Source organism: Schistocerca piceifrons, chromosome 1 (assembly GCF_021461385.2).
Source record: "Schistocerca piceifrons isolate TAMUIC-IGC-003096 chromosome 1, iqSchPice1.1, whole genome shotgun sequence".
Taxonomy (NCBI): domain Eukaryota; kingdom Metazoa; phylum Arthropoda; class Insecta; order Orthoptera; family Acrididae; genus Schistocerca; species Schistocerca piceifrons.
In genome coordinates, this window is record NC_060138.1 from 1,067,230,100 (window position 1) to 1,067,242,878 (window position 12,779).

The 12,779-nt window shown below is 43.3% G+C and overlaps 1 protein-coding gene across 2 annotated transcripts in view; it reads right to left on the minus strand.

The window, feature by feature from the left end:
- LOC124799394 (solute carrier organic anion transporter family member 74D-like) overlaps nucleotides 1-12,779 on the minus strand; it is a 213,403-nt gene that overhangs the window by 64,106 nt on the left and 136,518 nt on the right. For both annotated transcript variants that reach the window (XM_047262920.1, XM_047262921.1), the window contains exon 7: nucleotides 4,087-4,254. In XM_047262920.1, coding sequence (XP_047118876.1) covers nucleotides 4,087-4,254 — 168 coding nt within the window. The remainder of the gene's footprint in view (nucleotides 1-4,086; nucleotides 4,255-12,779) is intronic.

The following is a 12,779-nucleotide window of genomic DNA, read 5'->3' on the forward strand; positions in this document are numbered from 1 at the left end:
TCCTCCTCGCTTTCTGTGTGCGTTACGTTTTTGTCAGACAGTGTATTTTATCAGTTTATGAAGTTCAGTGGTTATATGACAGAATTTTGTCGTAATATTCACTAACTTCCTAGCTAAAAACTGCGAAAGTGCATTTTTCTCAAGAAATTTCTTGTCCGGCAGTCAATACTACGCTGTGTATATGTTCAGTAGCGACCAGTTCATGCAGTTTCAGTGACAAATATCGCCATCAGCTTGCCGAGATCCAAAGCAAAAACAATGAAAAGCAGTAAAATGAAGACGATACAGTTTATGAACGAGAAGTGCTTTTAATATCCGTCCCTTTCCATAACAATCTTTCTCTTAATTTACTTTATCAGCTTTGTTCGTATGTTTCAAGTTTTTGTACTTGGTTTGTCTTTTAGAAATTGTCCCCAGCGCTCCTAACATGTAGTGGGGGCCAGAAACATCTCTTATTCGTAGTGACATAATAAGTTTGATGGGAGGTGGGGGTGGGATGGCTTCCATCAACTTATTCTGGTATGAGAATAATGCTCAGCTTCATTTTGACACGTTTTCAGAAAAGCCTTTTGAAGCAACTGATGTATTTCAGACGAAGCAGGAGGTGAAAAAACCTCACTTTTGCCAGCTAGTTTCAGTTAAGAGGCGATTTTAAATAACATTACATAATTAATTAAAACCTCGATAAATAGATAGCAACAAGTTTCATCATACTCTGCCTAGTCGAAATCCAATTACAGTTTCGCAATCCTCTGATCAAATGGAATCGTTCTGTGCACAGAGTGACAACATTCTATTAAATTTTTATTTTGACTTTTCATAGTGACTTTTTTAATGATTTCGGCCCTTTCCACTGTTTTCAACATAGTTCGCTCAGAATGTTAAAAGCAGAGTATGTTTGCAACCAGAACTGGCAATTTGTGAAGAATTCGCAGTGTCATTAGGAGGTAGTGAAGTATTTGTACTATTAGCCTTCAACATAATTTAAATTTATATGTAACTTAATTTGATTCATAGGACAGATAGTAATTCTGAAGTAGGGCTTGTGTAACGCAATTGGAATGATGTCACAAGCCGTTAGACTAAAAACAGCAACCTTACCAGAAAGTGGCATGTGGGGAGGGTATTGCTGGCCGGGGTGGCCGAGCGGTTCTAGGCGCTTCAGTCAGGAACCGTGTGACGGCTACGGTCGCAGGTTCGAATTCTGCCTCGGGCAGGTTTAAGTAGTTCTAGGTTCTAGGGCACTGATGACCTCAGATGTCAAATCTCATAGTGCCCAGAGCCCTTTGAACTTTTTTTTTGGGGGGGGGGGTGTTTTTGGACTTTTTTTGGCAGCACTTTCATGGGCAGTTGTGGTGAGGCTCTTGGCATACGTCTTAGCAGACAGCAGATGTGCACATTTTTACAAGATGACCTTATGTTGTTTAGCCTAGGGTGAAGGTGGTAATACTGAATCTCAGAGAGTAGCAATATACTTCAATCCTTCAGTGCATCAATGTCATGTCGTATGTGAATGGAACAACAGTAAACGAAGATTATTTGAAGTGTTTATTACTTATAAATATACACATGTAGCTGTCGACCTGCACCCTGGCGAAGCAACTACTGCAAGCTAAGTATTTTGTTACACCGCAAGATAGTATCCCCGGCGGAACTAAAAATTCGTCCAAGTTCTACCTTGGCAGCTCATAGAAGGCGAACCGCCTGTATCAATAACCAGTAGATTGGCAGCTCCGGGGAAATGCTAAACGAGTTGCGGCAAGCACGGAAGCTATCATACCACAGGGAACGACCGAGGATCCAGGTCAGCAAGCAAAGCATAATGATAGCATGGAAGCCGAGAGATACCGTCATACTAGTGGCAAAGCAGAGTCTCGTAAGGAAGGCTAGTTAAAATGCAACAATGAGTGTTCAGGTGCTGAATCGGCAGAAAAGAGCCTCTGAAAGGTGAAGTTGCGAAAGTTCGAAGTCACTATAAGAGCCGAGAGCGAAGGAAAATCAGGACACATTATGTCATAGGATCCCCACCGTTGCAGAACAGACTGGAAATGGCTGATAGCTGAGTGCTGATTGCCGACTGCCAAGTGTGTGGTCTCTCAGCTCTAGTGTCAGTTGTAGCTATCCAGGGTGAGGGGACGCTATGGAGGTCACCCCATGGCATGCCCCATGGCTGCCAGCCGCATTGCCAACTTGCGATGGAACGCTGATGGGGGACGAAGGCCGTCGTCACCCTGCAGGTCTGCTGGGGGCTGAAAGCCGACCCCTGCGAGCCAGCAATTACTTCAGGTGGTCCTGGAGCGTAAATCGTGGATGCCAATCTTGGACGTCAACCAGTGCACTTTGGATATCGATTTGTGGAGCTGGCAGCAGCGGCTCGACGGCTGCCCCATGACGCAACAGCCACTACCAAATGTCTGTGTCGGCTGTACTGCGGGTCGAGCGCATGCCGGCATTACGCTGCTGACGAGGTGCTGCTTACTGGCCCGGCTGTGGAGTGGCGCTTTGGAAGGTAATCCTGTATTACTGCCTAATAAATGTGTTATTGTCAATGATGTCTGCTACACCACGAAGATGACGTGCTACAGACGCGAAATTTAATCGACAGGAAGATGACGCTGTGATATGCAAATGATTAGCTTTTCAGGGCATTCACAGGAGGCTGGCGCGGGTGGCGACACCTACTACGTGCTGACATGAGGAAAGTTTCCAACCGATTTCTCATACACAAACAGCAGCTGGCCGGCGTTGCCTGGTGAAACGTTGTGATGCCTCGTGTAAGGAGGAGAAATGCGTACCATCACGTTTCCGACTTTGAGGAAGGTCGAATTGTAGCCTATCGCGATTGCGGTTTATCGAATTGCGAGACTGCTTCTCGCGTTGGTCGAGATCCAATGGCTGTTGGCAGAATATGGAATCGTTGGGTTCAGGAGGGTAATACGGTAAACCGTGCTGGATCCCAACGGCCTCGTATCACTAGCAGTCGAGATGACAGGCATCTTATCCGCATGGCTGTAACGGATCGTGCAGCCACGTTTCGATCCCTGAGTCAACAAATGGGGACGTTTGCAAGACAACAACCATCTGTACGAACAGTTCGACGACGTTTGCAGCAGCATGGACTATCAGTTCGAAGACCATGGCTGCGGTTATCCTTGACGCTGTATCACAGACAGGAGCGCCTGCGATGGTGTACTCAGCAACTAACCTGGGTGCACGAATGGCAAAACGTCATTTTTTCGGATGAATACAGGTTCTGTTTACAGCAGCACGATGGTCGCATCCGCGTTTGGCGACATCGCAGTGAACTCACATTGGAAGCGTGTATTCGTCATCGCCATAGTGGTGTATCACACGCGTGATGGTATGGGGTGCCAGTGGTTACACGTCTCTGTCACCTCTTGTTCTCATTGACGGCACTTTGAACAGTGGACGTTACATTTCAGATGTGTTTCGACCCGTGGCTCTACCCTTCATTCGATCCCTGCGAAACCCTACACTTCAGCAGGATAATGCACGACCGCATTTTGCAGGTCCTGTACGGGCATTTCTGGGTACACAAAATGTTCGACTGCTACCCTGGCCAGCACATTCTCCAGATCTGTCATCAACAGAAAACGTCTGGTCAATGGTGGCCGAGCAACTGGCTCGTCACAACACACCAGTCACTACTCTTGATGAACTGCGGCATCGTGTTGAAGCTGCATGGGCAGCTGTACCTGTACACGCCATCCAAGCTCTGTATGACTCAATGCCCAGGCGTATCAAGGCCGTTATTACGGCCAGAGGTGGTTGTTCTGGGTACTGATTTCTCAGGATCTATGCACCCAAATTGCGTGTAAATGTAATCACATGCCAGTTCTGGTATAATAAATTTGTCCAATGAATACCCGTTTATCATCTGCACTTGTTGGTGTAGCAATTTTAACGGCCAGTAGTGTAGGTAATCACCACCGCATCCCGTTCAGCTCTCTCGTGACGACTGTGGGAGTCTGGGACAGAACTCTTACTCTACTGGATGTTGTGGATTTACATTATCTAGTGGCAGTTAAAATAAACAAGAAGTACGCCTCAGCAGGTGGAGCTTACCTTTGAATGAGATCTTGGGCAGTTGCTGTTGCTGCTGCTGCTGCTGCTGCTGGAGGTGTGGGGGGGCGGGCGCCCTGGCTTTGCGGCGGGCCGTGGCGGGCAGCTGACGCGGGAACAGGCACAGCGCGGCGGCAAGCGCAAGTTCCACCACGCCCATCGGCGCCCACGCTGTAACCACGAGAATGGTACGTGTCTGACACCACTTTGCAGCATCCCAGTTAGCTCACGTGCTTCTACGAGCATTCACTACCACTACGGAAGAAAGGGACTACTCGAAAATGACGCCTTCACCTCAGTTACCATTAACATTAAATAGGAAGCCTTCTGCTTGTGTTCTGGAAAGTGTTATTTATTTGTTCATGAAGTGAATTTCAGATTCTTAGTCCAGCGTCATGCAACTCCTGAATGTCGCAAGCACATATAAAATGACATGGGACTTACACGCAGAAGATGCATAAAATGATGAGATTTGATTTAACGAAGTCTTTTGACTGTGTTGACCACAAAATATTATTGCAGACGTTGGACCATTATGGAGTAAGGGGAGTAGCTTACAATTGGTTCGCCTCTTACTTTAGGAACAGAAAGCAGAAGGTAATTCTCCGCAATATTGAGAGTGGTAGTGATGTTCAGTCCCAATGGGGCATTGTTAAGTGGGGCGTTCCCCAAGGGTCAGTGCTGGGGTCACTGCTGTTTCTTATTGATAAAAATGATATGCCTTCTAGTGTTACAGGTGATTCAAAAATATTTCTGTTTGGTGATGACACCAGCTTGGTAGTGAAGGATCATGTGTGTAATATTGAAACAGTATCAAATAATGTAGTTCATGAAATAAGTTCGTGGCTTGTGGAAAATAATTTGATGCTAAATCACAGTAAGAGTCAGTTTTTACAGTTTCTACCTCACAATTCAACAAGAACCGATATTTTGATCAGACAGAATGGGCATATTATAAGCGAGACAGTATCTGAAATAAGTGACAGTTCAACACGAAAAGTAGTCTACTTCGCATATGTTCATACGCTTATGTCATATGGTATTATTTTTTGGGGTAATTCTTCTGATTCAAAAAGGGTATTTTTGGCTCAAAAACGGGCTGTTAGAGCTATGTGTGGTGTAAGTTCGAGAACCTCTTGTCGACCCCTATTCAATAGTCTGGGAATTCTGACATTGCCCTCACAGTATATATTTTCTTTAATGTCGTTTGTTGTTAGCAATATTAGCTTATTCCCAAGAGTTAGCAGCTTTCACTCAGTTAATACTAGGCAGAAATCAAATCTGCATGTGAAATGCACTTCCTTGACTCTTGTGCAGAAAGGAGTGCAGTATTCTGCTGCATCCATTTTCAATAAGCTACCACAGGAACTCAAAAATCTTAGCAGTAGCCCAAACGCTTTTAAGTCTAAACTGAAGAGTTCCCTCATGGCTCACTCCTTGTATTCCTTCTATTCTGTCGAGGAGCTCCTGGAAGAGCTGAAAAATTAAGCAAATTCCAGTGTTACATTGTCGATTTTCTTTATTTAAACTTAAGAATTGTCGCCTGAATATGTTACTTATATTTAATTTTATCTGTTTCTACTATCGTGCTATAATTTCATGTATTGACTCGTTCCATGACCATGGAGACTTCTCCTTAATTTGGTCCCACGGAATAATAAATAAATAATTAAATAAAAATAAATAAAATAAAGACAATGAGTATTTACGAAGGAAAGTATTATTTTTTTGTGGTATGAATAAACGTTTAAGCTGTGAGGTAAAGGGTGAGTTGTGGCGCCCTCAAAATATTCTAAGTTCGGAGTTGGCGTGGCCGCATGTGCCGCTCGGCAAGCCAGGGCTCGTCAGCAACCGCGTGGTGCCGTAAGTTAGCCGGAGCAAGAGAGGTAGCTCCAGCGCATGGTTCAGACCGACCACGTGGCTGCGAATTCCATGTTAACGCTGTGTGGCAGAATGGGCTTTGTGTCGCTGCAGGAGATTTGTATGCCACGGAGTGCCAAAGATGGCGGACTTTGTGAAACCACAATCGCAGACGTTACACAGCTCATGTAGAAGTTAATAATAGCCAGAGCAATCATGATACCTTAAAAAAACATGTACATTACCATACGATTCTGATGGTGTAATCAGATTTTCAGTATATTTATTAGTTTAAAGTTTAGTATCTGACTGTAAATTATACAAGTAACAACCAGCAACGAATTTCCAAAATCTAAGCGATTCATTCGATTTTGTCGTTCGACGTGCCTTTAGAAAGCTATTAGTGTAAACCTAAATTGGTAAGAATTACAGGCATATAACTTGAATAGTACATGAGTTATTGCAGGTCAAAGTGGCGATTACTATTAATTGTGTCAGGCCATACGTACTCCACAGTTACACGAAAAAACGGCAGCAGCATGCTTATAAATATTCTTATTCATCTAGGTCTTTGTTTATATCCGATGTATACTGTTCGTGAAGAAATTGGTTAAATATTTATTGTGTTTTAGAAAGCACAGAGACATTAGACTGCTGGCCCATCTTTTGTTTCTATTCTTTTGATATATTTTTATTTGATTTGCTTATGTATTTCATAATGTGCGTTAGAGCGTGTTTATGGTCCAGCCGTAGGAATTATTTAAATGTAAATCCAGTGTTTCGAATGTGTTTTCATTATGTTTGTGAGTGTGCGTTGACATGGAGACAGGGCGGGAGCGCTCTAGACAATCACAGCAATCGTTCCAAAAAGGACACGTGGAAAGACTACATGGAGGTGGGGAGGAGGATCGTTTCGAGAGAGGAAAGGGGCGTTCTAGACAGTACGGGAGAGGACATGAGAGTGTCCGGGACAGTACGCCGCGACAGACGCACGGTCGTGGGAAAGACTTGGAGAGTGGAGCAGTTTGCACGTGGTCGCGGGAGATCCGACTTGTGCACTTGTGAGATTTCCATGGCTTCTGAAGTGAAGATGTAGTGTGCGAGTAGAAGTGAATATCTCGTGAGCTATGTTGTTGTTCATAACTAATTACGTGAAGTAACACCAATAAGTGTTTTACAGTAATAAAGGCATTCTTATAGGTACTTCTGCTATCGTACTCGTAATTTAAAGTCGTTAGAATACTACCTGCAGAATTTATTTAATTGCAATCTTTCATTTATAAATGTCTTTATTACGTTCAAAATTCGCAATTGCCGAGTGATAGGAAACTTCGACCATTCGATTCATGTGTATATTCATATTGCATATTGTAGACTCAGAATTTGGCTTGTAATGCGGCAACTACGTATCCCAGCCCCTAGACAACGAAACCAGCCATAACTTTCAATATTTCAACTCTGAGTCAGAGGGTACGTAGTTGAGGGTCGTTCATCACATATTTCTATTTAAAAGCCCGCAAAGCTTAACGTAAAATGGAAGATATGTTTTTTTTCCCTTACGTGGAATTTGTTATATGTAAGAAAATACGAAAAGTAAAATTGAATTTATTATTTTAATCTGATATTTGCATGACTGACACTTTACTTGATTGAATGAATAATGGAAATGTATTATGTCATTTGAAACTAAGCTCGCATTATGTGTACATGCTTCCAAGTACTGTAACGTCTCCTGCCAAAACACATATTATATGTGGCAAAAAAAGAAAAAAAAATGATTGTGTGAACTTTATGCAATAAATAGAAACCATTATGTGTCATGTTTTATACTTATATAGAATTATGTATCGATTTTTTAAAGACAATACCTGTGTCGGCGACTACTGGAACCGCCACAGACGATACTTATTAAATATCAAACAAAGATATAAATGTATTAAACCGAGCGTAAATAGTAGTGACCGAGCATTAATTTCTATGTAGTCTTTTTGGAGTTACGTGAGTAGGAAGAGCCTGTGACGTTATGTGGTATGTTTCTGTAGCATTCTTTTGTCAAGATTGAGAGAAGGACGCCATTAGGCATTGATTTGTAAAGGTGTGTACGAATTTAATCTGTTTTGAATAGAGCTACTCTGTGAAAACTTGCATTATGATTCGTAATAAGCTTGCCTGGTATTTTATCCCATCCTTTTAAGACATTTTCAGGTATTTAAATATTATTCGTGGTGCAGAGCTTCGCTAGGAACGAACGAGCCGCTGCCGCGGCGCATTCAAACTGCATTAAATGAAACCAACCATACCGCAAGGAAGCGGACAGATAATAGTGAACTAAAATTATTTCTTTCAGCTTTCGGGATTGCAGTGCAGAGAAGCAGATTTTATTATCTGTTTTACAGGTGAACGCGAGCTGCGGATGATGATATGTTATTAACAGAGAAAAAAGATAATTTACCTTCATTACGTAAACGAAATATTGCTGTGCGTAGTTCTAGTCTGGCAAACATTATAGTAAAAACATTTTTTCTCTGATGATACTCTCATGTTATCGTGTTATTCGTGGTACTTATTGACGTTTTAATGTTAACAAAAATCCATTGCAAAATTTTTATATTGCGTACTGTAACATCAATATCGATAACGAAATAATTTTCAGTAACCTTTTCAATAACTGTAAAGTAAGAAAGATCTGTTGAAATTTATAGCGAGTTACAGTAACGAAACAATGTTCTTTTTATAGAAAGCCAGATCCAGAATAATAAGAACATTTTGGTGTCACCGCCAGACACCACACTTGCTAGGTGGTAGCCTTTAAATCGGCCGCGGTCCGTTAGTATACGTCGGACCCGCGTGTCGCCACTATCAGTGATTGCTGACCGAGCGCCGCCACACGGCAGGTCTAGTCTAGAGAGACTTCCTAGCACTTGCCCCAGTTGTACAGCGGACTTGGCTAGCGATAGTTCACTGTCTACATACGCTCTCGTTTGCAGAGACGACAGTTTAGCATAGCCTTCAGCTACGCCATTTGCTACGACCTAGCAAGGCGCCATATTCAGTTAAATAGCAAGGTCACAGGTTAATATAAGAGCGAGATAAGTCACTGGAAATGTGAAGTGCTGGTACATTAATAAGCGGTGTAACCGCCAAAATGTTGAATGTGAACGTGCAAACGTGTCTGCACTGTGTCATACAGGTGCTGGATGTTTGTGGAATGGAGTACTATGCTTGTTGCACATGGTCGGTCAATACGTTGACGGTTAATTCTGTTTGTGGATGACACTGTATTTGTAGTCCGATGATGTTCCTTACGTGCTCGACTGGAGACAGATCTGGTGATCGAGTAGGCCAAGGCAACATGTCGACAGTCTGTGGAGCATGCTGGGTTACTACAGTGGTATGTAGCCGAGCGTTATTCTGTTGGAAAACATCGCTGGAAAGCTGTTCATGAATGGCAGCACAGCGGGTCGAATCACGAGAGTGACGTGCATCTTTCCAGTCAGGGTGCGTGGAGTAACCATGAGAGTGCTCCTGCTGTCGTATGAAATCGCAGCCCAGGTCATAGCTCCAGGTTTAGGTCCAGTGTGTCTAGCACGCAGACAAGGTGGTTGCAGGCCCTGAACTAGCCTCCTTCTAACCTACACACGTCCATCACTAGGACCGAAGCAGAACCAGCTTTCATCAGGAAACACAACAGACCTCTACCCTGCCCTCCAATGAGTTCTCCTCACCACTGAACTCTGAAATAGCGCTGGTTTGGCGTGAGTGGAATGCACGCTACAGGGCGCCTGGCTCGGAACTCTCCTTGAAGTAACCAGATTTGTAACAGTTCAATGTGTCATTGTGCTGTCAACTGCTGCTCAAATTGCTGTTGCAGAAGCTGTACAGTGCGCCAGAGCCATACGCCAAACACGATGGTCTTCCCTCTCAGTAGTGCCACATAACCGTCCAGAATACGATCTTCTTGCGACCGTAAATTCTCGTCACCCCCGTTGCCAGCAGTCATGTCCAGTGGCTATATTCCTGCCAAGTCTTTCTGCAATATCGCAGAACGAACATCCAGCTACTCACAGCCCTATTACACGACCTCGTTCAAACTCAGTGAGGTGCTGATAATGGCGTCTTTGTCGCCTTAAAGGCGTTTTTGACTAAAATCAACTCACCACGTCCAGTCTCAGAAGTACCTAACGCTCACGACCGTTACAGCGTGTATGTAAAGCAAACCTGATTTGCATACTCACAGTGGCACTACTAACGACATTCTTATAAACTCGCGCGAAATTCAATAGCCATCATCTTTCAGATGTAGAATTTTCATTTATGTCACGTATCTCGCCGGACCGTGTGGTCGAGTGGTTCTAGGCGCTTCAGTCTGGAACCGCGCGACCGCTACGGTCGCAGGTTCGAATCCTGCCTCGGACATGGATGTGTGTGATGTCCTTAGGTTAGTTAGGTTTAGGTAGTTCTAAGTTCTAGGGGACTGATGACCTCAGATGTTAAGTCCCATAGTACTCAGAGCCATTTTTTTTGTCACGTACCTCCTTGTTAGCGTTGCGATTTTTTTCATCGGTGCATTTCCAATAATGTCATCTTTCCTTATTAATTGTATGTAGGACGTTAGCGTGTACATATATGGGTGATTTCGTATTAAAGGACGTTTCACGAAGCTCGAATCAGTCTTCTCTCGTCTCCAACTTCTCTCATGTTTGATAACCTAATTGACAAAGCTCTACCTGACTGACCATCAGTACTTTGCTACAGTGCTTGCAGATGATATACACGCTGTTCTGTGCCAAAGGTTCCTGGTCGTCTTTGCTATTGATTAATAAGTAGGCTATGCTGTTGTTACAGTAAAACGGCGCTGTCTAGTTGCGAGACAAATTTGTTGCAAAGCTATATGAAATTTTTGTCAACATATAGTGTAGTTCATCTATTATCATTAACTAGGACTGCCTGTATCCAGATTCTCCGATTCTTGTCTGACAAAGGTAGCAAAGTGTCAAGTGTTGTGCAACAGAGTCACAAATGGAACGGTAAGTAAAGATGACATTGGCCACGTTTGTTGTTACTAACCACGGCGCCTCGTGCAATCTTTCACGAAATATATTCAAAAAACGCACTATTTCGGTATGTGGACATGTCCTGATCACTCTCTTCACTAGCAGCTCGTCCTAGGCATCTCATCTGAGCTGCTGCTTTCTTGCTGATGCCTGTGTCGTACACAGCGTCCATCGCCAGAGCTTCCGTGGCGTAAAGCGAAGTCCCACTTGCTACTGCAACCAGAATACACGTGGGCGTGATGCAAGACCAATTAAGCGTCATATAGTACCGCCAATTTACTTCGAAACGTTTAATGGTGGACCCAGATTAATTTTCTGCACTGCTATTCGTTTAAAATTAATCTAAATAGTAGTCTGCAGCCTCACTTTGACCAGCGACGCACGTTTAAGCTTCTCAGTCCTCCAAAGTCAATAATTGAAGTACTGTAACTATCTAACTTATCTCTGGATGATTCCGAGATCTGACCACTGCAGTCGAGTATGTACACCTCTGACGGTTCATACACCATCTGCAACTGTTTATTAGCAACGTCTGACGATAACCTCCACAATAACAAAACAGGAATACAATTCAACATCGATAGATGAAAAGATATGCAGGAAGACTCTGCTAATATTTCCACGAGATGCATGGAATTTATTCGCTTCGTTCAGTGAACAGTACCTCCAGCTAGCCAATGGCTCCAGGCTCTAGTTCAATATGCTACTTCCTACCCAGCATTTGCACTCTCACTAAAAATAGCAACAGTTGCCTAGAAAGACAGAAAGGGACTAAACGGATTTTCACTCCCGTACACGGGAATGCACTTTCTTGTAGTGTTTCCGTATTTTAAAAGTAATTTTGTTGGTCACGAAGGATCATCGGCTCCCAAGGATCAACACCAAATTTGTCGTACATGGCCCCATATATTGCCACCCCAACCCTGCTACTGCTACTGACGGCTGACTTTACGATTTCGTCAGCTCAGTGCAGCTCCACGAAATTATTTCACACTAGCGAACATCCCCGGCTCTGCACGGATGACACTAAGTTTCTACGACCGGTCAATTGTCTGGGGTAGCGGTAATAAGTTATACACGCAATCTCTGCCCCTGAATCAGTCTGTTAGTGAAGACCATACCAAAATCGGTACATTAGTTCCTCAGATTAGCCTTCACGTACAGAAGGAAACTGTGACAGGGGACTTTAATTTATAATATGTGTAATGGGTAAGAAAAGAGAGATCTATGTCAATTGATGAAAGGAGAAAATATTAAATTGCAGTAAATGAAGCAGGCGAAAAGGAGTGCAAACATCTGAAAAATGAGGTTGACGGGAAGTGTAAAATGGAGAAGGGATCGATTAGTAGGACACGTTCAAAGGCGTCAAGGTATCAGGTATTTAGTATTGGAGGGAACCGTTGGGTAAAAATTGTAGAGGGGGACCAAGATATGAATACATTAAGCAAATTCAGAAGGATGTAGGCTGCAGTAGGTATTTGGAGATGAAGAGGCTTGCACAGGATATTGTAGCATGGAGAGGTGCATCAAACCAGTCTTTGGACTAGGGAACACAACAAAAACAACATAAGGAAGAAATTACCGTACGTACTGATGTACAGATTCTGGTATTAGTGATTTCATATGCCTCAATGATTCGGTGCAGGTTTTTCAATTGGGAGTCACTTCGGTGATTCGTGTGTCCCTAAGCTACCCCACTTACCCAAGTACCGGAAAGAGAACTATAGTTTAATGTGAAATACGACCCACTTTATTGAAAGGCAAATGCTAGGTTACGAAGCA